Genomic DNA, 24713 nt, shown 5'->3' with positions numbered 1-24713 from the left:
CGCTACAGTTACATAATGCATTTTATCAGAAAAAAGTTCAGTATATTGTGGAAGCAATGCTACAGTCAGTATTGCTTGTGTAGCAGTTAGAGCCTACTAAAGCTAGCACTCTAGTAAGAAATAGCACTTCAACTTTTTCCTTTCAACACCTATTAACATGTTGATATAATCAGATCAGAATGGCAATGTAGAAGATATTACAACCCAGAGAATAAAACAAGGTCTGATTTAATGAGTAACTGATCAATGTGAATGTCTGAAATAACTATTGTACAAACTATGGCAATATCTGTCATTTGTTTTCTTAAGTACAAGGGGCAGCAGTATCTTATTTGCAAACCTGGCAAAAAAAGCATTGAAATAAAACTTATTAGGTCAAACTTATCATTTATCAAATGTAATCTTCGTGGGAAAATATCAGGACACTATAACAGATTTTACCAAAGGTTGATTCTTAGTAGCACATACACTATTCTGAAATCTTATTTCATCATTGTTCTGTAGTCAACAAACTATATTATCACTTACCATAACATCAGCAATTAATCCTGATCTGACAACATTTACTGCTGCCTAATAAAGAATAGTTTCATCACTTCTCGATACTTTGTGTTGAGTGTCAACAATCATTATAATCTCGCAACATTTACCCTCACTTGATAACATTGTTAAAGCTCGAGAAATAATTATAGCCAGTATCTGACTATCATACCAGATCTTTATTCACAAGACTAGGGTGTGTCAGTATAATGACATCTACTGGTCAATGACTGATTAATGTATATAATTGTAAAAAGCCATCCTTTACTAATATTTTACAAACACCAGTCATCCCCCTTCCTTTGTTTACTAATATTTTACAAACACCAGTCATCCCCCTTCCTTTGTTTACTAATATTTTACAAACACCAGTCATCCCCCTTCCTTTACTAATCAATAAAGCCTTTTTTATTTGTAGTCAAAATAGGAACATACATAATTAGTTAATAGCTGTCTTATTTCAGGTGGCCAGGTGCCCCGCGAATTTACCTATCACCAGAATTCGACTCCACCAAGAGACAATAATGAAGGGGAGATAACCACTAACACTATTTAACAATAATAAAAACAAGGTACATGTATAATAAATACTAACATTATTTACATTATCAGCAAACTTTATGTAAATTAATATTTACATCATCATCAGCAAAAACAGTGTAAAATAATATCAACAAGAATAAAAATATGAACTAAAACAAGGTCAATATAGTAGCACTTTCCATAAAACCCTTCAATGAATACTTTTTTGGTGACTTTTGATACATGTTCTGCAAAATACATATTTCCTTACTGGCAAAAAACAATCAGCAATGCTTTTAATGATACGGTTTCCTTATTCTGAAGAAACTTATGTCCACACTATCAAACACACATTAAGTAGTATATGATGAAGATAAGGAAACATGTATGACACTTTCATATTTTCATTACATTCTTTCTTGCTCTAATTTGATCCTGAAACAAATATGCCCTATCTTCAGGAGGTCACTAGTGAAATATTCACTTTAGTGTTTTTTAACAATGTGTTTTTAAAGGAATACACTATATATCAATTACCACAGATTGTGTACAAATTCTTTTTCAAATGCTGATATAAATCAAACTCGGGGGGTTTGAACTGGTTGATGATAATTCTTGAATAGGATGCTGTATGTAAGTATCTTAAATCCATTAAGCATTCCTGATGTAAATTCTGAATACTAACATAAATACATAACTAATATTTCTAGATAAATTTTCTCCTTTCATTATTTCATTTGCATTGAAACCTCTAGTATGCTTCTCTGCTAAATGCATCCAACCTTCAAACACTCACCTTGGCATTCACCTAAACCATACATCAAATCTACATACACATGAACCTGCCAGTCTCCTATACAAAGCAAACCTTTCAACACTTATTGTTGCAGTCATCTCAAACACACATCAAACCTACACACAATCATAAAGCTGGTATTCCCACACACAAGTCAACAGCTGACAGGAAGCCAGACATCTAAGTCTACAAAAATATGTTAAGCACCAGGAGCTATTCTTACTCCTTGCTACATAGAGAAGAATGCACAAGGTTTAAATATCAACATGTGAGTATGACGTGGGTCATTTTTGTTTGAACATTGCTGAATACCTTTCTCTGAACGGTAATTTTTTGTCTTTTGCTCAAAACACATTACATATACTTTTTTGCTTACTTCTGCTGTCGTGTGTTCTTGATTTATAAGTACGGTGATCTCTAAATATAAGGTAATGTTGATATATGAGGTGTTTAGGTCACAAATGAACACAACAATTTGATGATGTTTTCCTGCACCATATGAACACTGGGAAAAAAATTACATGTCTATTCTAAAGTATAAATTTTGTAGTTGCAATACATGTGTATATTTTGTGCCTGTATTCATCTTCACTTTTAGTCAGTACCTATCATGGCTTCAAAAGTCAATCTTATGACAGAAATCTTGATTTTGGCTACGTTTTTCGGCAGTCTGATGACATTTTCACCAACAGTAATAATTAACTAGTGATGAAATTCTTTGCTGACTTTTTCCACAGAGGTGTTGCCATTTGCTGCATGACTCTTTCAACTGTTATCTGTTCATCCAAATTGTCTGCAGCTCTGTAGTGTACCAACAGCTCCTGAATAGCTTGTTCCTCCATCTGTCAACACAAACAAAACAAAGTTATAGCTTAGCAGGTAAAACCAAATAAAAGAAATAAAAATATTTTAAATTATAAGTTGTGTGGTCTTCAGAGAATAACCTTCACAGTACTTGTGAATGCCATAAATCTGTTATTTAATATTTCAAGCTACTAAACTTTCATTTTCTACCTTTTGAAAATTAATAAATTTATCAGCTTTCATTTTTTAAAAAATCATAGCCAGTACTTTTAGCATTGTATGATACAAGAAGTTAAATTTCTGTTGTATGTTGCGACAATTGAACATTAACTCAGTAAAGCTATTACCAACACAGAACTGAACCTTTCCTGATTTCTGCCAAGTCTTCCCTTTATCACACAACAACAATATAAATTTTTTGTCCTTGTCATCTGTTAATTCTGTTTTCTTGTTCTACAATCATCATTGTTTTGGCTTGCTTAATACAGAAGCTATTGTTTCATCTGGGAACAAATGATCCTTTCCAATACTAGATTTCCCTAGTCATCCAGCCATCTCACAGTCGAGCTTCATTTGTTTATAAAAGATAATGAATATCTAAAGGATCCATGGTAATATTTTCACTTATTGACTTAGTTCTTTAAGGAAATATAATAGCAAATTCAAAACCTGGGACAAAACTTTTTGATATACTTTGTTAATCTGTTAATTAACTTTCCAAAATAAAATCAATCTCAAGGTCTATTACTTAAAAAGGGAACAAAAATTATGCCTACTTGTATCAGACTGAGGGGTTTCTTGGCTGCCTTAGCCAGGGTCTCAGTCATCTGTTGTTCATCCTTGACAATATCAGTGAAGCACACAGAATCGCCGGGGGAGGGGCTGGTCATGACCTTTTTAGTCCAGGGATTGTCTGGACTCCTTGGGCTTGGAGGTTCTTCCCATACAGGGTCACTCTGTGGTCCCTCCTCTCGGACATGACTTGTTGGTATTCCCCAACTGTAAAATCAAAGTTCAGACTGCAATACTTAGGTTACAACGTAAATTCACATAGAAAAGCTGAAAACTTATGCTTTCATCCACATTATTATATTTCTGATGTTGACTTAACAAGTCTGAGAGGCCATTATAAGGAACTTCTACTTATGGCGCAAACCATTTGACTCCAGCATATACTCCCAACTTTGTTGTTTTTAGGTGTAATACCTGGTATACCTGACTCCAGGTTATCTTAAGCACTGCCCAATTTTAATGTCCTTACCTAATACCTGGTACTACCTTGTACTGTCCAGGTTTTGTTTGGATCCTTAGGGAGCACTGCCCAGTAGTATAATGTCCTTACCTGACTGTGGGTTTGGGTTTGAATCCTTTGTGACTACTGCCCAGTTGTATAATGTCCTTACCTGACTGTGGGTTTGGGTTTGAATCCTTTGTGACTACTGCCCAGTAGTATAATGTCCTTACCTGACTGTGGGTTTGGGTTTGAATCCTTTGTGAGTTACAAGGGCTGACTGGATGGTCTGTTTAGTTGGCAAGGGTTGTTTGACTGCTTTACTGCTGTCCTCAGACATCAAATCTCTGAAGGATTTTACAGTAGTATTCACATCACCCCTGGAAATATGCAAAACATGTTTTTCTTTTAGAAATAAACAATGCTTTCACAAAAACATCATTTAAAAGATCAATACAGCAATCTGTTCCTATGTGAAATTAGAAAAGAAAGTATAATTTTACAACAAAAAAAAGGACCATATTTTTTCTATTCTTTTGGAAAACCCACAGGTGGTTATCTTTTATTGACAAAATTCCTTTCTGCTGGACTTTCAATTTAATCAAAGAGATATAAAAAAAAATGCTTGTGTAATCATGTATGTATTGATATTGATACTCATTGCAAGGAGTCCTCCAGTAATATTCAAGTTGGCAGTGAAAAAGCAACTATTCTTCTTGTATAAAAACAATTTACTAACAATGGCTGCTTTAGGAAAATTTTCTGGTTTTCTTCAGGTGTTGTAGAAACTAGAAGTAATGAGTAAACAACGCTTACCATGGACATGTTGATTTGTTGGGTGTCTGTGGAGTTTGGGGTTCTGCTGGATTACTTCCCTTCAATGGCTGACTACTACTGTTAACTGCCACAGCTTTCTGTTGTTTCTTAGCTTCCTTCCATGAAAATTTGGAGCTGCTCTTGGCTGGACTTTTAATCCTAAGATATTAAAGCAAAAGTAATGAAATGAAACTTTTTTTTTTGAATTTCACCTATTTTATTTACAAACAATAACAATGTTAACAAAATTCACCAGGACTGAAGCTTCAGCGTGTAGCACCAGTCACAATGTTAACAAAATTCATCTGGACTGTAGCTCCAGGGTTCAACAACCAGTCACAACATTTATAGAATTCACCAGGATTGTAGCGTCAGGGTTTAACATCAGTCATAACATTAACAAAATTCACCATTACTGTAGCATCAGGGTTTAACAACCAGTCATAACATTCACAAAATTCACCAGGACTGTAGCGTCAGGGTTTAACAACCAGTCACAATGTTAACAAAATTCATCTGGACTGTAGCTCCAGGGTTCAACAACCAGTCACAACATTAACAAAATTTACCAGGACTGTAGCGTCAGGGTTTAACAACCTGTCACAACATTTATAAAATTCACCAGGATTGTAGCGTCAGGGTTTAACAACCAGTTACAACATTAACAGCGTCAGGGTTTAACAACCAGTCACAATGTTAACAAAATTCATCTGGACTGTAGCTCCAGGGTTCAACAACCAGTCACAACATTAACAAAATTCACCAGGAGTGTAGCGTCAGGGTTTAACAACCAGTCACAATGTTAGCAAAATTCAGAGTTTAACAACCAGTCACAACATTAACAAAATTCACAAAATTCACCAGTCACAACATTAACAAAATTCACCAGACTGTAGCGTCAGGGTTTAACAACCAGTCATAACATTAACAAAATTCACCAGGATTGTAGATTCAGGGTATAACACCCAGTAACAATCATAACAAAATTCACCAAGACTGTAACTCCAGGGTGTAACAATCAGTCACAACATTTACAAAATTCACCTGGACTGTAACTCCAGGGTATAACACTCAGTAACAATCATAACAAAATTCACCAAGACTGTAACTCCAGGGTATAACAACCAGTCACAACATTTACAAAATTCACCTGGACTGTAACTCCAGGGTATAACACCCAGTAACAATCAAAACAAAATTCACCAGAATGGTAGTTTCAGAGAATTTGTGAATTAGTCTATTATCAAACTAACAGTGTACAACAAACATGTATTTAACACTAATCACTCTGATGTGTGAAGCCCTATTGTCTTTTTAAAATGTGGAACAATTTGGATCAAACAGGTTTTATCTAGTGATAGTTGTATTGTCTGTGTCTAATTAGAATTTGATGATTTTTGTATAAGGACAAATACCAGGAATGGTAGTGTAGGATAAGTACTAAAAATGTGAGCGTAATTCCTTACCTCCTATTTTCTTCTTCCATTATTTCACGCAAACTGAGAGCTGAACTTGAACCTCTGGAGCAAGTCGTATCTATGGTTGGGACAGGCTGTACTTTTGGGGTGGTGGTATTCTGTGGAATAGGAGATTTGTGTGGTGTAGGAGACTTCTGCCAGGCTATTGATGATTGATGTTCTGGGGACGTCACCGCAGTTGTTGAAGCCACAGGAAAGCGGTCATGTGACCTTGACGTCAGACTTATTGTTAATGGTTTCTGACTACTATTAGATCTCTGTTTATTTTTCCTTGTCAACACTTCTTCTGTTGGTAAAATCTTCTCAACCACCTGTTTTTCTGTTTGGTTCTCTGCTACTTGACACTGAAACATAAATTCCATTAAATATTACACCTCCAGCTAAAACGGAAATGAATTCCTGTTACAGATTAGGCTAAGATTAAAAAACTATAATCCTTGTAAAATTGCAAATGGTAAATGCTTTATATACTTAATACAGTCTTGAGGGGGCTTGAAATCATTCAAAACTTTGTTCTTTGTACTTCTTCAAGATTGTGAGTGCTAACCATCTACCAGAACATGACAATGGTATGTTTAGAATCATAATACCCTGTAAGGGTGTACGTAACCAGGCTGGAGACCAGTAAATTTAGAATGGTTATGACCTGTTAGGTTCTTCATTACCGGGGCTGGAGACCAATTAATTTAGAATGGTTATTACCTGTTAGGTTCTTCATTACCGGGGCTGGAGACCAGTAAATTTAGAATGGTTATTATCTGTTAGGTTCTTCATTACCGGGGCTGGAGACCAGTAAATTTTATTACCAGAATCGGTTATTACCGGGGCTGGAGGTATTTAGAATGGTTATTATCTGTTAGGTTCTTCATTACCGGGGCTGGAGACCAGTAAATTTAGAACGGTTATTACCAGGTATCTGTTAGGATCTTCATTACCGGGGCTGGAGACCAGTAAATTTAGAATGGTTATTACCAGGTATCTGTTAGGATCTTCATTACCGGGGCTGGAGACCAGTAAATTTAGAATGGTTATTACCAGGTATCTGTTAGGATCTTCATTACCGGGGCTGGAGACCAGTAAGTTTAGGATGGTAGTTACCTGAGGGGTTCAGTGTTATCAGGATTGGTGACTAGTAAGTTTAGGATGGTAGTTACCTGAGGGGTTCAGTGTTATCAGGATTGGTGACTAGTAAATTTAGGATGGTAGTTACTCGAGGGGTTCAGTGTTATCAGGATTGGTGACTAGTAAATTTAGGATGGTAGTTACCTGAGGGGTTCAGTGTTATCAGGATTGGTGGCCAGTAAATTTAGGATGGTAGTTACTCGAGGGGTTCAGTGTTATCAGGATTGGTGGCCAGTAAATTTAGGATGGTAGTTACCCGAGGGGTTCAGTGTTATCAGGATTGGTGGCCAGTAAGTTTAGGATGGTAGTTACCTGAGGGGGTCAGTGTTATCAGGATTGGTGACTAGTAAATTTTGGATGGTAGTTACCTGAGGGGTTCAGTGTTATCAGGATTGGTGGCCAGTAAATTTAGGATGGTAATTACCCGAGGGGTTCAGTGTTATCAGGATTGGTGGCCAGTAAGTTTAGGATGGTAGTTACCTGAGGGGGTCAGTGTTATCAGGATTGGTGTCCAGTAAGTTTAGGATGGTAGTTACCCGAGGGGTTCAGTGTTATCAGGATTGGTGACCAGTAAATTTAGGATGGTAGTTACCTGAGGGGTTCAGTGTTATCAGGATTGGTGGCCAGTAAATTTAGGATGGTAGTTACCCGAGGGGTTCAGTGTTATCAGGATTGGTGACTAGTAAATTTAGGATGATAGTTACCTGTAGAGGTTCCCCACTGCCAGGACTAGAGGCCAGTAAGTTCAGGATGTTATCCAAGCTTTCCTCCTCAGACTTAACACTATGATCTGAGCTAACTGATATCTGTCGATCACGTTTCTGTGATCTAATTTGAGCTGTCTTTTCCAAATCCTCACTTAAGCTTTTCTGACGGCTTCTCCTCTTTTTTGACTTGTTCTTCTTTTGACTGCCCTCATTAGTCAATGTAGGACCTTCACTGTCCATGTCTGCTGCCAAACACTCAAGGAAGTCCTTGCTAGGGCCGTCAAAGTATGGTGTAATGATACGTCGTGACATGGCCTTAGTCTTGTTGTGATAGTAGACAGTTAGACCAGCCAGGACATCGTCACTCAGAACATCAAGGTGTCTGTTATACACAGAAAAAATAATGTTTATCGAGTCCTTCAGTGTGAGAATGAAATGGTCATTCCAACAACCTTTTCCTTTACAAATCTCAAAGTATTTGTATATTTCCCCAATTTTTATGAAAACATTTACTTATCAGTTCTTTAAAATAGTTTTTTGAAAAATTTTCCCAGGGGTTAAATTTGACTGTGCTCTTGTTTCTGCTTTTTCGCTGACTACATTTACATCAATATAATCTTATATTAGCATTTGTAATGTATTTTGAAAATAAATGTTTATGAGTAAATCCATTTTCAATGGGTACACATCTTGTTATCATGCATCACTGACTTCACTCAGTTAATCAAAATGTAGTTAAATTAATGTTACATTGTAAAGGTATATTTTCATATTCTATATTTTGTTAAATGATATTTAGGTACTATACCACTAATCCATAATATCAGTGACATTTTAAATATTTCACTGGCGTCTAGAATTCACGGATTTCAGTTGAAATGCATATATAGCGAAAAATAACTAAAACGAAAGAGAAAATGTAAAATGCAACAGCTATATAGCAGAGATGTTACGAAATATTTACATACATATCTCATTCTTAGACTTACACTACATATAACACGTCTTCTGGTCTGGTTGTATATGCTGTATAGAATGAACAAAAAACTTCAAGATTGACAGCACAAAAAACTGATAAGAAACAGTAAGCTTGATGCAAATTTGAAAACTGAAAAAACACCCAAATCAATTATCCTGTTCAACAACAACAAAAAAACCCCCAAAAAACCCAAGTCCCTTCTGCCCCTACATACCTGCCCTCAAACATGGCTGCCAGGTTGATAACGATGAATTCCTGACAAACAGCCTGCAGTTGCTGAGCGTTGTACACACAGGCAAACTCAAGGATCTCTGCCACATTCTTCAAGTTTACTGGAAAATACAATAGTGATGATTTATCAATACTTCAGACTTCAAATTTTTGTTTTTGATTTGGTTCTAGTGCCTGGGTTAATCAGGATTGCTCAATTAATGGGAAAACATTCACTTTTTTATTATGTAGTGATTTTCAAACTGAACTAGATAGATATAGGAGAAAACTTACTGAGTGTGGCGATGGACACCTCACACATCTCCTTTAGCCGTGTAATCAACAACTGATCAGCTGACACCAGAATGTTACACAGGAACTCAGCATTGTCACACTCTGTAAATGAATATTTTTCAAATTATTGCTTTTAGATTATAAAATTATGGTTTTCATTTTGACAGGAAAGGAAACAGCAGGGAGAAGTTTATCATAGTTTGTTTTACTTTTTCCAGCACAACATAGTAGCGGTAATTTTAACTTTTATAACCAAACATGATTTCCTTTATATTCTTTCGTACATTACAAGTTCATTATCGTATGTATATAACTACAAACAGATATTCAATGGTAAATATGCTTAAAATGCCTGTTGGTGACTTTCATCAAAGAATTTTGTAAAACAAAATTTCAAACTACAGAATAATCAAATTGTGACCCAAATATTATCGTGCTAAAACTGTTTTAATTATGACTTTATAAACAATGAAGAGTTTGCAGGGATGATCGATCAACTAATGGCAGATATTTCAGTCAGTATTCAGAATCAGCCATTTTAAGTAACAAATGTAAGTTAGAAATAAAATATACTGAAATAATGTGTCTTTATGAAGCTACAATAAACTGAGTGTTTGGTATTGATCATGCAACACCCACCTTCAACTACTTGGGATGTGTCTGTGTACAGAAAGTCTATAAGTATTTCCAATATGTCTCCAGGAACAGGTAGTGACAGAGAGGTCGTGTTGGATGTCTGGAAAACAAGGTTACATCATATCACCTCCATTCTATGTGAGGTACATTTCACTATATTATAACCAAACATTAGGTCTTAAGCATGTTCCCCAAGAGAGCTCAGAAGACCTAGATGGTCAATGTAATGTAAAACTGAACAACTTTTGGTACGTGACACAACATCTTCCCAAGATTTACCCATGCACAAATCTTGAAGATACAAGTTATTTTAATGATAATTATACAACCAAGAAATGAAAAATGCATCGACAACATGCCTAATACATACATTGCATTATTTTTAAACTGAGAGTGTAACAGCTTGCATCTGCTAACCGGGTGGTGCAAGGTCACCAGGGGTGATAATCAGGTATACAAAGATCTAAGAATGTGTTAGTATTATGTCTTACCTCAATCCAGCCACTGCCTAGCATGCTGTGGAAGTACTCCAGTCTGGCAACTAACACACACTTGTGACAGTGTATCACAGTGTTATCTTCTGACTGGATACTAACATCATACATATCACGCCTGTGGACACAGAAAGAAAGTTTATGTTTATAAGGTGTATTGTTGATTAGATAGAATATAATGTTGATATAACCATCTTTTTTATTTGAGATTAAAAGTATGATATTTGACCCGCAATTCTGAAAGGTAGTGAAACTATAAATCCTGAGAAATGATCAGTGTAGCATGGTGTCAATAGTAACGGTTGGAGTCCCTGATATGATCATTACATTGTACCAGGGATAATGATTATACTCGTGTTAGGATCATGTCCCCTATATGACTTCTTTGAGATTAACAACACAAATTTTTACTGAAATTTAATCCAAGAAATGTTTATTTTTATGTGTTAACTTACAGTCTCTGTCGGTCAAACTTCATCTTTGGTAAAGTAGAATGTTTCTTGGCTAGTTCAATTCCTCCATTTACATACTTCACAGTCTCCAATCTAACAACAGAGGTAAAAAAATGAACACTGAAATTTATAAAAATGATTTTACAAACTATCATAACTTCAAACAGATTTTAAAGTTTTAAAGAGGAAAATTTTGCTATATCTTTTGCTTCAACAATTTTGTATAAAATACATGATTTCAAATCTTTGTTACCTCTTCCCCAATCCTTTAATTCCAAATTTTTTGGCGGCGTCCATCAACATCCTGACAGGGTTTTTAGTTTTGGCTTTATTGCCGTTATCTTTAGTTTCCTTACTGGTACTTTTCCTTTTCTGATGAACCTCAAAGGCTGACATCTCTTTCTCTGACTTGGAGAAATAAATATCAGGACTGTTTCTCTTCTCCACCTCATTCCTGTGATCTAAGCCATCCCCCTGGCCCTGGGGTGGGGCAGTCCATGGACTCAAGTCAAACTTGGTCCCTGGGATAAGGAGGCTACAGGAGTCAGTGTAAAGGAAGGTTAGTAACTGCTCAAAGATTTCTGGATGGATGTCATTGATCTGAATAACCTGATGACTGGTCAATGAGTCTTTCTTCTTGCACTCGGCCATGAGCTTGTTGAAGTAGTCACTCCTGCTTAGTAGGATGTACTTATGGGCTGGCCATGTGTGCCCTCCTGCCTACAAATATCATAAAACTCTCTCTGAAGCAACATATGCCTCTAGGAAGTATAAAATTATTCTGACACAAGGTAATACAATCAAACATTCACTTTCCAACTTACTTAATATATGTCACAAAGACTCTCAGCATACCAGGTTATTCTATATAAATTTAGATTTTGGTCTACAGTTACATTAACCTTTTGATAAATATTTCTACAATCCAGCAGCCAATTGAACTGTCTGACACTGTTAGCATACTCTCCCCCTAGATTACCTGTATAATAATGTCATGAATCAAATCATATTCATCTGCTTCCTCCAGAAGTCCTGTAAAGTTTTCTATGAATGTTGAAGTACTGAGGCAGGGAACATCTGTGATACTGAAACAAATTACTCTTTTTAGTAATGTCACTTTGGTGAAATAGATATATTCATAAACTGTAATTTAGTGGGTACTTTCTTTCCCGGTTTAAACCACAGACACAACTACACACATAACTCTTATTCATTGCATTTCATCTTAAATCATAAAAGCCATGAAAATTTCACATACACATAACATGTCATGTTACACAGTATCACTTGCTTACAAGAGGATTTATTTTTTGACAGTAAGCAGAGCACATGGTTAGTGATTTCTAGTCTTGGGATTAAAATCCCTGAGGAGGTATTTAGAAAATGTACTCGGTTACTACTTTGTCATTGTTAACTTTTACTTCCCAAAATATATACCTAATATGGATCATCAGAAGGAAATTGTAAAGAAAGGATTGAATTCATCAGTCAAATGTAACAAGGAAAGGTATATATATATAACTTGAATTTTGAATTATAATATCTAATTGATATACATGACAGTAAAAGTGACATGTTATTTCGACCATATCAAATTAAAAAACAAAAAGAATACTAAAGCTCAGGTATAACTAGTGGTAAATATCAATTTTTTTTTTAAATTTTAGGATGATGATGTCATACCACAGGTTCACTTGTGCCTGCTGTACAGCATAGTTACGGCCCTTTATGTCACTTTGAATAGTGAGTCCACGATGGATGTGTGGGATACGGTGGATCTGTACCTCCTCATCTCCATCTTTCAGCATCAAGTCAAGCAAGCTCATGTTAAATTCATCAGGACGATGGTCTCCATGGCCACGACCTCGCTCACCTAATCATGTACCAACAACATTTAATGCTATGAAAAACATATTATGATCTGTGAAATATGCCAAAGGCCAGACCTATTGTTTAGATTCAATAAAGGCTTTATTCAAGCGTATCACATCATAAACATTTTAAAACTAAGATTCAAAATATTAATTTACATTACAAGGGATTTGAACTCTCATGACTAAGACCTGTAACTTATATCTGCATTTGAGATATCTGTGCACTGAACATACTTGTGTCATTGAAATCTCCTTATAATAAATCCAGTAAGAGGAAAGACCTGTATTACTGAAACAATGATAGTAACCTTTAGTTCTGGAATGCTGTTGAATGGTGTCTTTAACACTTGTGGGTTTTGCTGCAGCAATAGTCCCCAGAAAGCCCTCGCCTTTGTCTGTGATGATTCCTATTGAAGACCTACTGAGACTCATATCCTTAATGATCAGCTGATGACGTATGCGCCATTGACACTGTCTCAGTTTAGGCAGTGATGCTCGCCATATCAACACCTAACAAAAATAAAATGTTTAGGTTTATTTTTAATGTTTTCTGATGAGCTCTTAAATACAAGGTTATGTGACCTGTTACTGCAAAATCATATATTTTTGTAGTTCTTCATTCCTTGGACACTTAATTTTGTGGATAAATATGGCTTCATAAATCCACTTTTAATTTTGATAGTTTGTGGACATGAATTCATTGAGTAACAGTACCAACAAGAGATCCCAGAGGGATCTTGGTGCCCACCATTTGAGGATCTGTTTTCAGTTCTTGAAGATTTGTTTATTTTTTTTTGTTTGTTACAGGTGTTGTAAATGTTCATGAACTGGTCTTCATTGAATGTACTCAATGATGGCACAAGATATTTTTATTAAGCACCTATTAGCAAATATCATTTGAAAAAGATCCCAAAGTATCATTAGATAGCAGTCAGTTACAGGTGGATAATGGACAATATGCTTGTGCTGTATTACTGTCGACATCCAAGATGGCTGCCTGTGGGCCACCTTGATTTCTAATCAGTCCAAAAAAGGTACAATGCACAACTAGGGACCAAGGGGAAACTGCATATGAAATTTGAGAAAGATCCATCCAGTACTTTCCTAGAAATAGCGGTAACAAACTTTTACATCCAAAATCCAAGATGGCCACCTGTCGGCCATCTTGAATTCGAATCAGTCCAAAAAGGTATAATGCACAACTTGGAACCAAAGGAAACCTGCATATGAAATTTGAGAAATATCCATCCAGTACTTTCCAAGAAATAGCAGTAACAAACTTTTACATTCAAAATCCAAGATGGCCACCTGTCTGCCATCTTGAATTCTAATCAGTCCAAAAAAGGTACAATGCACAACTAGGGACCAAGGGGAAACTGCATATGAAATTTGAGAAAGATCCATCCAGTACTTTCCTAGAAATAGCGGTAACAAACTTTTACATCCAAAATCCAAGATGGCCACCTCTCGGCCATCTTGAATTCGAATCAGTCCAAAAAAGGTACAATGCACAACTAGGGACCAAGGGAAAACTGCATATGAAATTTGAGAAAGATCCATCCAGTACTTTCCTAGAAATAGCGGTAACAAACTTTTACATCCAAAATCCAAGATGGCCACCTCTCGGCCATCTTGAATTCGAATCAGTCCAAAAAAGGTACAATGCACAACTAGGGACCAAGGGAAAACTGCATATGGAATTTGAGAAAGATCTATCCAGTACTTTCCAAGAAATAGCAGTAACAAACTTTTACTTCCAAAATTCAAGATGGCTGCCTGTCGGCCATCTTGAATTCGAATCAGTCCAAAAAAGGTACAATGCACAACGAGGGACCAAGGGGAAACTGCATATGAAATTTGAGAAAGATCCATCCAGTACTTTTCCAGAAATAGTGGTAACAAGAATTGTTTACGGACGGATGGACGGACCACGGACCACGGACGCAGGGTGATTTGAATAACCCACCATCTATTAGATGGTGGGCTAATAAAATCTGTAGATGAAATCAAAGTTCTTCATAAGTCAATTCAAACAATATGCCATTTATAAGAAAATCTCTTGATGAAGAATAACAACTCCAGCAAATCAGTGGGTTAAGTTTTACCACAACTTCCCTCAAGATTGTACACTTAAATGTTTCTGTCGAAATATTCACTGTAACTAGTGTAAGACTTACATTTCCCGATTCACTGAGTAGAACAACCATTAGCTCAGATCCTCCTTTCTCCTGGATGATATCTAGGTCAGTGTTATGGTCAAGATTTCCTCCAGACACTAACAATTTAGTGATGTCTTGTAACCTGAAATAACAACCAATACAGTCATGTTTGGGCACATACAGTACACATTGTTTTTTCGACCAACTCAAATGTTGTTTCACTTTTTTTGGGTTTTTTTTGGCAATATCAAGAGGTCAATTAAAGTTTTAAAGATAGGTTGATTATAATTTTCCTACCTTAACTTTACCTGAAGAAATAATTAAACATAGAAGTTGTTGTCTTACTTTGAGGCTATTTTCCTACACTGGTACTCGTGTAAGACATACAGGTCACCTTTGCCTGTGAGAATAACAATGGCAGCATCAGAACTTGCTGTCAAGTTTATCACTACATCACTGTGATTGAGGGAAGCAACCTGTCTGGGCTGGCTCTGCTTCTCAGTGCCCTTCGAGTGACCTTCAAATAAATGGTACCCAAAACTGTGAACATAATACACATAAATCCTGTTTTGGGATATTCACAAGAACCTTACTATGTGTATCGCTGCCAGAAACCAGAGGAAATAGAAGCGATAACTTCTACAGCCTTCATCTTTCTTAACCCTATTAATGTTTTATCAAGGTATAATGTCTATGAGCATGCATTTTTTGAGTACAAGTGTATTAAAAAATATTGTTAATGGAATTAATAACCGATTAGGATATTCATATTCATGCGAGTAGAATATTTGCATGCTTTAGATATCAATTTCACTAAGTTACAATGTATGTGTATCAGAGTGGGGATGTCTTCACATGTGCTGTGATGAAATTTTTTATATTCGTACTTATAACTGTTTATTTAAATAAAAGATGTTTTCATTGCATAAAGTTTTTACCTATTTATTACTTATTCATTACTGTTACGAAATGCAATGCTATGAGACACATATCCAGTAAAGAAGCAATGAAAATAGGGTAATTCTTCCATTTATGATGTTTCAGTTCACAGAAATACTGTTAAGTAGAAACCATCAGATAAGTCAAACATTTCATTTGGTTGAGTTTGACTTATCCATGTTTTACTGTAGACAGTACGTAAGGAAATCTTACATAGATATAGATAGTAAGGAAATACCAACTCAATTTTAGAAACAAAAGTACCAAAATAATGATTAAAAACAGTTAATTTTAACGGTATCTGTTGGTCAATGGCTGACTTACCGAGTTGTCCAGCATTAAGTCCAAAAGTGAAGACAGAATCAGAAGTGAACATGGCTGTGTGGAAGCGACCTGCACAAACACTCAGTATCCGCTTACCCTTGTGACTCTTTGTTGTTACCTAGGAAGATTTTGTTGTGAGGTGAGTAAACTCTGTCTCTAATGGAAGATTTATCTCATAACATTCAAGTTTTTCTACCCTCGGCAGTTCTTATCATATATACTGCTTCTATAGAGCAAACAAAGGATAATTGTTACAAGACTTCAATAAGAAAAGGAACTGAACAACAGCTATAGCTTTTACAGCAGAGCTAGATGTACCTGTATATATATTAACATTGTTTGTTACAACCATGGTGTTTACATGCTGAAACTTACCTGCTTGGGAATCAAACTTTTCCCAGTAGAAGGTATAGGGAACTGACCAAGCTGGTGGTTGTCATTCATTCCACAGGTGAACACAGCACCACTGTCAATAAATTTAATGAACATCATTTGATAAATTATCTTGTTTACATTTAAGAACAAGAAAAGACTTTTGTTAATCACTAATAAACATATGATTGTCAAATGACAGGTGAAGGGACCAACTACAATATGAAATTATGGATGTCATTTGTTTAAAAGTTCTTTAACTCTGAAGATATTTTCTAAAGAGGTTTGTTTAAACATGTAAGAAGAACTAATCTTGGACATGTTCTGTTGCCCTAAACTAAAAATTTGAAGTCTAGCCTATCTTTTAAGATATTTTCTGAAGACACTTGTTTAGGCCTTTAAGAAGAACTCATCTTTAATTGTTCTAATGCCTACAAGTTTTAATCCTAGCCAAATCGAGTCACTCCTTCTCCAGGCATTATTATATTGTCATTTCAAACTTGTCTATTTTCCTTGGTTCTATTTTTGAGCTTGGCTGACAGATTGATTATCAAAGTGAAGTACAATAACACATTACTGATCCTCTAGTGTCTTCCAATCCAGGCTGATTACATTAATGCATCAAAATAGAACAAAAAAAGCAAAGAAAAGCTTATATTGTGAACACTTATGGGACGTAAAAATAATAATGATAAATGGGCCTTATTGTAAAAAATAGGCAAATTTGACACATACCATATCAGTGAGATCTTTTTCACTTGTGACACATGACGTGTGCCTAGATTTATCACTGATCAATTTCTGGAATAATAGCTTAATATGTATTTTACTTTTAGAATGGTGTATATGCACAATGGACTAATATTAAGTAATAAGACATCATAATATCCATACCTTTGCATCAAAAGAACTGTGTGATCTTGTCCTGCTGCAACTTGAATACAAACTTCATCCTTGATGGCTTCGACTAGCTTTGGTACCTGTAATGTTAGCCAAATACTATAGCTAAAAACTACTGTGATACAATCTTAGTCATACTGATAAACTCCTTTAAAATAATTAAAAAACTAGACAAGTTTATGTAAAAACAAAAGCCCCCTCTCCCTTTCCCCAACTGGCAACCCAGGAGAAGGGTTGAGAAATTGGAATATGTAGGTAGTTTCAAGGGCCATTACTCTTGAAAAATTAAAACTGAAGAGAAGTCATATATTTCTGTAGTGCTCAATTTTCATGAATTTTAAAAAAGTCATTTTAAACTTGTGTTTAAATATAGCTCTATAAATCAATTAAATAAATCTTAATGAATCGTGGACATATGAATTTGTGGATGAAGAGTACATGAAAACTGCATGCCCGACCACCGAGGGAAAAACTGCAGCTTGTAATGTGGGAAAAACAGTACCCACAAAGTCAAGGAAAACAAATCCCCCACTTAATGATTTCACAATAAGTAAACATCTGACCTGATTTAATCATATAATGTCATACCAAATCTCAATTCAATCTCTTTATCTCTCAAATGTTAAATGAGAATAAAACCCAAAATTATTTGGGAAGGATGACTTAAGGGGTAACCATGATTTCATAATAGGGGTATGAAAACTGCATTTCAATAAAAATATTGAACAATTCACATATTGCACCATGCTAAACTCAAATGACAAATCAAATCTTCCTATATCTTGTAGTGTAATAACTCTTACTTGTAGGTCAAATTAGAGTTATTACACGAAACAACATAGGGTATTTTTGAAAAATTATTCCTGGGCTAATTATCCAAGGACAAAAAAGAACTTACAACACAAGTTTCCTCATCCCCATGGCCGAGTCGGCCTCCTTGGCCATGTCCACAGGTGTAAACCAGACCCGTTGTAGTTAGGAACACTGTATGATACTTACAGAGGACCACCTGAAACATATCACTGTTGTCAACACAAAGAAAAGTCTCCACTAAAATAAATTATTCTGTTCAGGTGTATAGCATAATTGGAGTCTTAGCTCGAAATCCCATGGCTGGCTCAGAAATTAAAACAGTTCAAGCAGAAAGTTTCCAACCTTTCAGTAAACATATCTGAATTTTCAATTCATCACAATTTCTACAATGAATGCAACATCAAAATTAATAATTGGAACAACACCTTACATCTTTTTAGTCCTACTGTAAATGTGCATGAGGACACAGGTTGAAGGACGGTAACTGCTTATATCATTTTCTTGACCCCAACAGATCAATCATACACACATTTAAATATCAGAAAGAAAATAAGTCTATGATGGAACACCCTCAATAGAAATGAACATGAAGCAAATACATGAAATGCTGACTTTTTCAATGATCTGAAAATAGACTTCTGCTCTTTTTTTTCTTAGATTCAGATTTTAAAAATACCTGTATAACCAAAGGATTCTGTATATCTTACATTTTTAATGATGATGTTTTGCTTTCTGAAAATCTCCACAGCTTCTGGATAGGATCGTCGATTTTCGCTAGAATGTCCAAGGGTAATGTTTGAGTTATCTCCCCATGTGAAAGTTTCAGTTGGATCTATAACATAAGAAATTTATGTACATTTCAGAGGTCAACTTTGTTGACATGACAAAAACAGTATCATTACATAGGGTGAATAATTTAAAAGCATTCAATGCTTACCTGTGGATGAAAAGGACACATAATCTGGTCGATCCTTGGACAACAAGTCCAGAGGTCCTAGTCCTTCATGGTCTCTGGTGTACATGTCACTGTTATACTGTCACAACAAAACAGCAATTGTTAAATTCATTTCATATTTCAAACTGTAGCAATTCATTTGATGAAACACTGCACATGATACACAAGGTTTCCTGAACTATTTTAATGCATCTGATATATTAAACAGTAAGCAGGAAGATGTTTCAAACAAATATTATTGGTTGCATATCATTTCTGACCAAACAACATTCTTCAAAAATATGATTATATCATAATTAATTTTCACAAATTACAACATTCTAATTGGTCATAATACTGATCTGGCCTGCTTTGCCACTGCCTGTCATTAATATTTAAGCTTATACTGCATGAAGATCTGAAGCCAGGTGTGTCAATTAGTTACAAAGTTTGTTCAAGTTTAAACTATTTATAACACTTGGCTGACTATGCATGCTGCAACAATATGAACACAATATGTATTAAACTCATTGAATCCTCTTGTGAAAATTTCTATTAACATTGTTATTTATGTTTACCAGAATTTCTGTATCTTCGTAATTTAAATAAAAAACACTGATGACAACTAGAACTGATTACACAAGTATATATAACATGGCCATATAACATGTAAGGACAACGAATGAGCTTTCAGAGGCATAAAGCTGCTATCCCCAATCCATATCTAAACCCTAATTCACATTTTGTATAAACTACATTATCAACCAAAAGGAGATTCAATATTAAACATTCCGTCTGCACTTTACAAGTTAAATGAAACATGACAATCTCAAATACACAGATGTAATCCAAGAACATACTTAAACTGAATTGTAGATGCAAATGTCTGGAGAGTGAATAATTATGAAAAAAAAATGATTTATTGGATGATTAAATTCCTGTCAAAGTATGCTATGTGTGACGTTTATATTCGTGAAACAAAAATATGTCCATTAGTTGACATGCAAACCAGGTATGTATTTCTGTCATATCAAACAATATAGCTTGTTTTGTACTATTTAAATCTAAAGACATGTATCACCTGGAGTAGAAGTCGAATGGTAGAGAGATGGCCATAGAATGCTGCCCGATGTAATGCTGTCCAGCCTGACTCCAAGTCCTTGGAGGTCAGGTCACCATGCTTTTCATTTAACAACCATTCAACAATGTCTATTTTACCGCAGGCTGCAGCAACATGGAGTGGCCATCGTCCATAGTTGTCACTGAACTGAGTGGCAGAGTAACACATCTTGCTGTAGGCCTGGACTTCCAGCAGACTGCCCTTTGTAATAGCACAAAGAAACTCCAGAGCATGCTGTCGTGACCGACATTTTGGACCACATTCTGGCTCATATCCTGGCATTTTGCAGATGTCTTCAAAACTAACAAGTGATCTGATGTGACAATTTATTTTCTTTTTGTTAAATCTGTTGTTTATATTGTTCTATTTCATATCAATATGACAATGAGTGTTATCCTTGCAATGTCGAGACCTTTTCTTCCCATCTGATGCTGTGTCTGGTTATCAGTTGGCTGACCCTCGGCTTTCAGCTGCCTTGATATGTGGCTGGATACCAGCCAAACTAATGGATGCCCATCACAGGGCAGCCATCATCAGAAGTCCTCTTAAACAGCCATAATTGTATTAGTAGTACCTGAAATTAGAAATAAGGTTAAATGTATGTATTGTGTTATATATCAATCATATTCATACAGGTAAACCAATATGACCGAATGTAATGAAATTCCACAATTCTTTTGGCAGATGTTTAAAATTGTTTAGTTTGGTCTACAATGATACTTTTATTATTAATTTTTGTCTCGTCTTGATATGGAGTAGATGAATTTTATCAAACTGATGTGATTACTTCTGTGTATGGTTATAATCATTTATGTATTATAGAAATACCTATCCAACAAATTAAGCTCGAGATCTTGTGGCCATATTAGACAGGACTGTAGTGTTATTACCTACTAGACAGGTAATACAATGAATATAACAGTATATAGTAAATATCATATTCTTTTAATTCAACTTACTAATTGTAACTTAATATTCCATTCACAATCGTAATTGTTATTGTAAAATCAAACACATCTACATTTAAATTCAATGTGCTGCATGCTCTAGGCATTCTCCTTAAAACCACTGTTATTTCCAAAAAAAAGATGAAATGGCAAACTAGTGTGAAAGAACAGGGAAAATATACATTCCTGTTGAGTGCCCTGACTAGGAACTGAACCTGGGTCTATGGCATTACAATCGACCAGCTCTACCAACAGAGCCAAAGAAGCATGCTTTGCCAGCTGAGTGACAAAGATCATATTTAACACTATATACAAGCCTGTCTAGATTAATCTAAAATGCCCTTTAACCGTATGAATCCTGGATAGACCTCATTGTCTTTTGTCTCTCCCTTGGAATATGAATATATATGTAACAGAGGTCATTTTTCATCTCAATGCCTCCGCTAGGAATCGAACCCGGGACCCCTGGCTTACTAGTCTTACGCTCAACCAATCGAGCTAAAGAGAAGTTCTCTCTAGCCGAGTAGTATATTGCAGCTAGTATATTAACAAAGGGTTACATACTCCCCCTCCTAGAAATAACTCGTCCTTGAGTTTCCAGGGGTTACAGAGATGCTGATGGGACATGGCTAAGTACTATTCCCGGGCCCCTACATGGGCGCCAATGTGTCACACCATTAACTTGAATTCATTATGTGTTGAACGTTTTTTATTAATACCCCTGCTTTAGGATTACAACTACATCACTACACCGACTGTCGGGTTGTGTCAGTAACTTAACCGTAGCTATGTGTGGCGCCTGGACTCCCGAGGACGTCCAGAGCGACGTGGCTAATCTGTGATTCTGCCCAGCACCCAGGGATATCCCTAGTTTTATTACCCTACACACTCACTCTTGCACAACTTCCTCACCTGTCACACCTGGACATGTACACGTCTCAAGACAACACCATATAAGGACAGACACTGACATTACCTAACAGGTAACACCAAATAAGGACATACACGTAAATGCACGGACAGTAACGAATGCAGATTAAACAGGAAGTTACAGACACTTACTTCAATTTACCCTCTGACATATACATCATAACATTCTATAGATACATTTTACCATGTATATACCAGACACTTGCATCACAATTTTCATAATTATAGCCTGTAATAACTGTAATGATTTTCTTGTTGTTGCTGGTTATTTGTAGCCCACAAAGAAATGTTACTGTAAAGTTTTTCCAATATCCAATACATTTCTTAAGAAGCAAATGTAAGAGTAGAATTGTATAATGTTTTATTATTATTATTTTATTTATCACATATATGTTATATATGTCTCTAGTTATATAAGTAAAAAAAACTTTGATAAGTCTTATAAAAGCTGTCATACCCACCATTTTCCCTATTTGCATTACAATAAAAAATGAAAGCCATTAGTAAAACTATCAGAAGTCAACTCTACTTCAGTGTTCCTCGATCTACTTTCACAGTGTTAACATATTCTGACCTCAGTTAATTATCAGGTATATCGGGGCCACTATCAGTTAGATCTTGATCAGACGATTACACAACTTTCAGAAATTGCCATTTTCTAATCGTGCGATAACGCATAACGATCTTTTTACTGAACTTTATTTAAAATGTCCTTTGAGCAGTTAACAAAGTTTACAAATTTATTCATTCGAGCCTTCTGTACATAGATGATCATAAGTGGAGAAACTACGTTATGTAAACAGGGTTTCGAGAAAGCACAGCATCAGCAAAAATATATGTTTTGTATTAAATCATAAAATTGGAGATGCTACCTGGATTAAATTTCAATGGAGTAGAAAACAAAGCAAACATTTTTCCTTGTGGTCATAATAACTTTGGAAGACATCGTAAAATGTTCAATGACAGATGGAACTCGCCACTTTAGTGCCACACGACGAACACGAAGAACACTCTCCAATCCAACATCACAGGATGTTATTATGTTGTTTAATTTCAACAAAAAATCGAGTTAAAGTATCCATTTAAAATATTTTTGCTATTCATACAATAATAATAAATTCTAAATACTCTAAATACTGAAAACATGGTGATATTTGTTAATGTGTGTGTTGGTGTTGAGAGTAACAAAAAATAAAATTAGACTATATTGCAAAGCCGTAAAATAATCTCCGGAATGGAAGAAGGATTGATTTTGGATGATTATTAACAATTGAATGTGAATATGTTTATGTTTAAACATATATCAATAATTCAAAGTAATACTATGTAAGTAAAGTGTGATTATGTTAAAATATTTTCGTGTGTCAATATTAATTCTAGTATATATTCCGGATCACAATGTTCAGTTAGGTCATCTTAAGATGTATTACTGTCTACTTTCATTTTTCGATAACAAATTGAAAAGGCAAAACCGCTCGAATTAAAGTTGTGATGGAGGGAACATTTCATTAAGAAGGCAGAACGATATATAACACCTTTTTTATCACAAGTACACATGAATATAGTCTAGGTATATATAGGATCTCAGCAGCATGATAATCACGTAGTTAAAAGGGAAGAAACCCCCTCCCCTCTTCACCTAAAATATGTGTCTGCAATGAAAATTCATGAGCACAATCGGTAAAAAAGTCATTGCTTGTGAACCCATTAACTTGAAAAATATATTGTGTTCATGACAATTGTTTTCAAATTCGTTGTTTCATGACACACACTCTAAGTAATCTTAACCATATATATACTAATTTAAGCTGTTTTTGTTAACCTATACATCGTTTGTATAAAAAGTCTTTAATTTCTTGCAAAGAAAAGTCACTATTTTTTCATTATTTAAGACAATTCTGATATATATCTCAATAAAATAGTTATCAATTCAACATTAAAGTTTTAAAATGAAACATTTTCATGTTGGTATATAATGTTTTTTAGTTGATTATCATTTTCCGTAACATATTGGAGAGGGAGGTAAAGTTCTGAGACAAAATGCCTTTCTTCTGATTCTGAAAGTTTGGAATGAAATGCAGTTTTACAAATTTTAGCACACCTCTCGGGTCAAAATTTATGTCACTGCATAAGTGACCACTTATGTCACCTTTTAGCTCACCTCTCAGGTCAACATTTAGGTCACTGCAGAAGTGACCACTTATGTCACCTTTTAGCTCACCTCTCAGGTCAACAATTAGGTCACAACTTAGGTCACTGTTTATATCGCTATTAAGGTCATCATTTAAATTACCACTTAGGTCAACTCTCAGATCACTAT

The 24713-nt window shown here is 35.3% G+C and overlaps 1 protein-coding gene across 1 annotated transcript; it reads right to left on the bottom strand.

The window, feature by feature from the left end:
* Positions 1 to 932: 932 nt before the first annotated feature.
* LOC132557028 (inhibitor of Bruton tyrosine kinase-like) lies at positions 933 to 23359 on the bottom strand. Its single transcript, XM_060221491.1, has 25 exons — positions 23266 to 23359; positions 20478 to 21090; positions 19400 to 19496; positions 19170 to 19294; positions 18548 to 18658; positions 17644 to 17729; positions 16753 to 16843; positions 16378 to 16495; positions 15460 to 15631; positions 15133 to 15256; positions 13264 to 13465; positions 12765 to 12954; positions 12061 to 12166; positions 11335 to 11801; positions 11085 to 11174; positions 10627 to 10747; positions 10139 to 10235; positions 9500 to 9601; positions 9210 to 9327; positions 8014 to 8398; positions 6176 to 6531; positions 4710 to 4868; positions 4127 to 4273; positions 3439 to 3661; positions 933 to 2700 (listed from the first exon to the last, which is right to left on the bottom strand). The coding sequence occupies exons 2-25, from the start codon at positions 20796 to 20798 to the stop codon at positions 2557 to 2559; spliced, it is 4152 nt and encodes a 1383-aa protein (XP_060077474.1). The 5' UTR covers positions 20799 to 21090; positions 23266 to 23359; the 3' UTR covers positions 933 to 2556.
* Between the last annotated feature and the right edge of the window lie 1354 nt (positions 23360 to 24713).

Source organism: Ylistrum balloti, unplaced genomic scaffold (assembly GCF_031769215.1).
Source record: "Ylistrum balloti isolate Yb309-2 unplaced genomic scaffold, AGI_CSIRO_Ybal_v1 Utg370614, whole genome shotgun sequence".
In the NCBI taxonomy this organism is placed as follows: domain Eukaryota; kingdom Metazoa; phylum Mollusca; class Bivalvia; order Pectinida; family Pectinidae; genus Ylistrum; species Ylistrum balloti.
Note: the sequence above shows the minus strand (reverse complement) of the source record. Positions and strands in the feature narration are given on the sequence as shown.

What these genes read in the sequence shown, in the direction of transcription:
- LOC132557028 (XM_060221491.1), bottom strand. Translation starts at nt 20,798, where the DNA reads ATGCCAGGATATGAGCCAGAATGTGGTCCAAAATGTCGGTCACGACAG. An exon ending in TGTAGGAAAATAGCCTCAAA is followed by an intron (nt 15,257 to 15,459) that starts GTAAGACAACAA and finishes TTGTTATTTCAG; the next exon opens with GTTACAAGACATCACTAAAT. An exon ending in AAACCCAAACCCACAGTCAG is followed by an intron (nt 3,662 to 4,126) that starts GTAAGGACATTA and finishes TTGATTTTACAG; the next exon opens with TTGGGGAATACCAACAAGTC.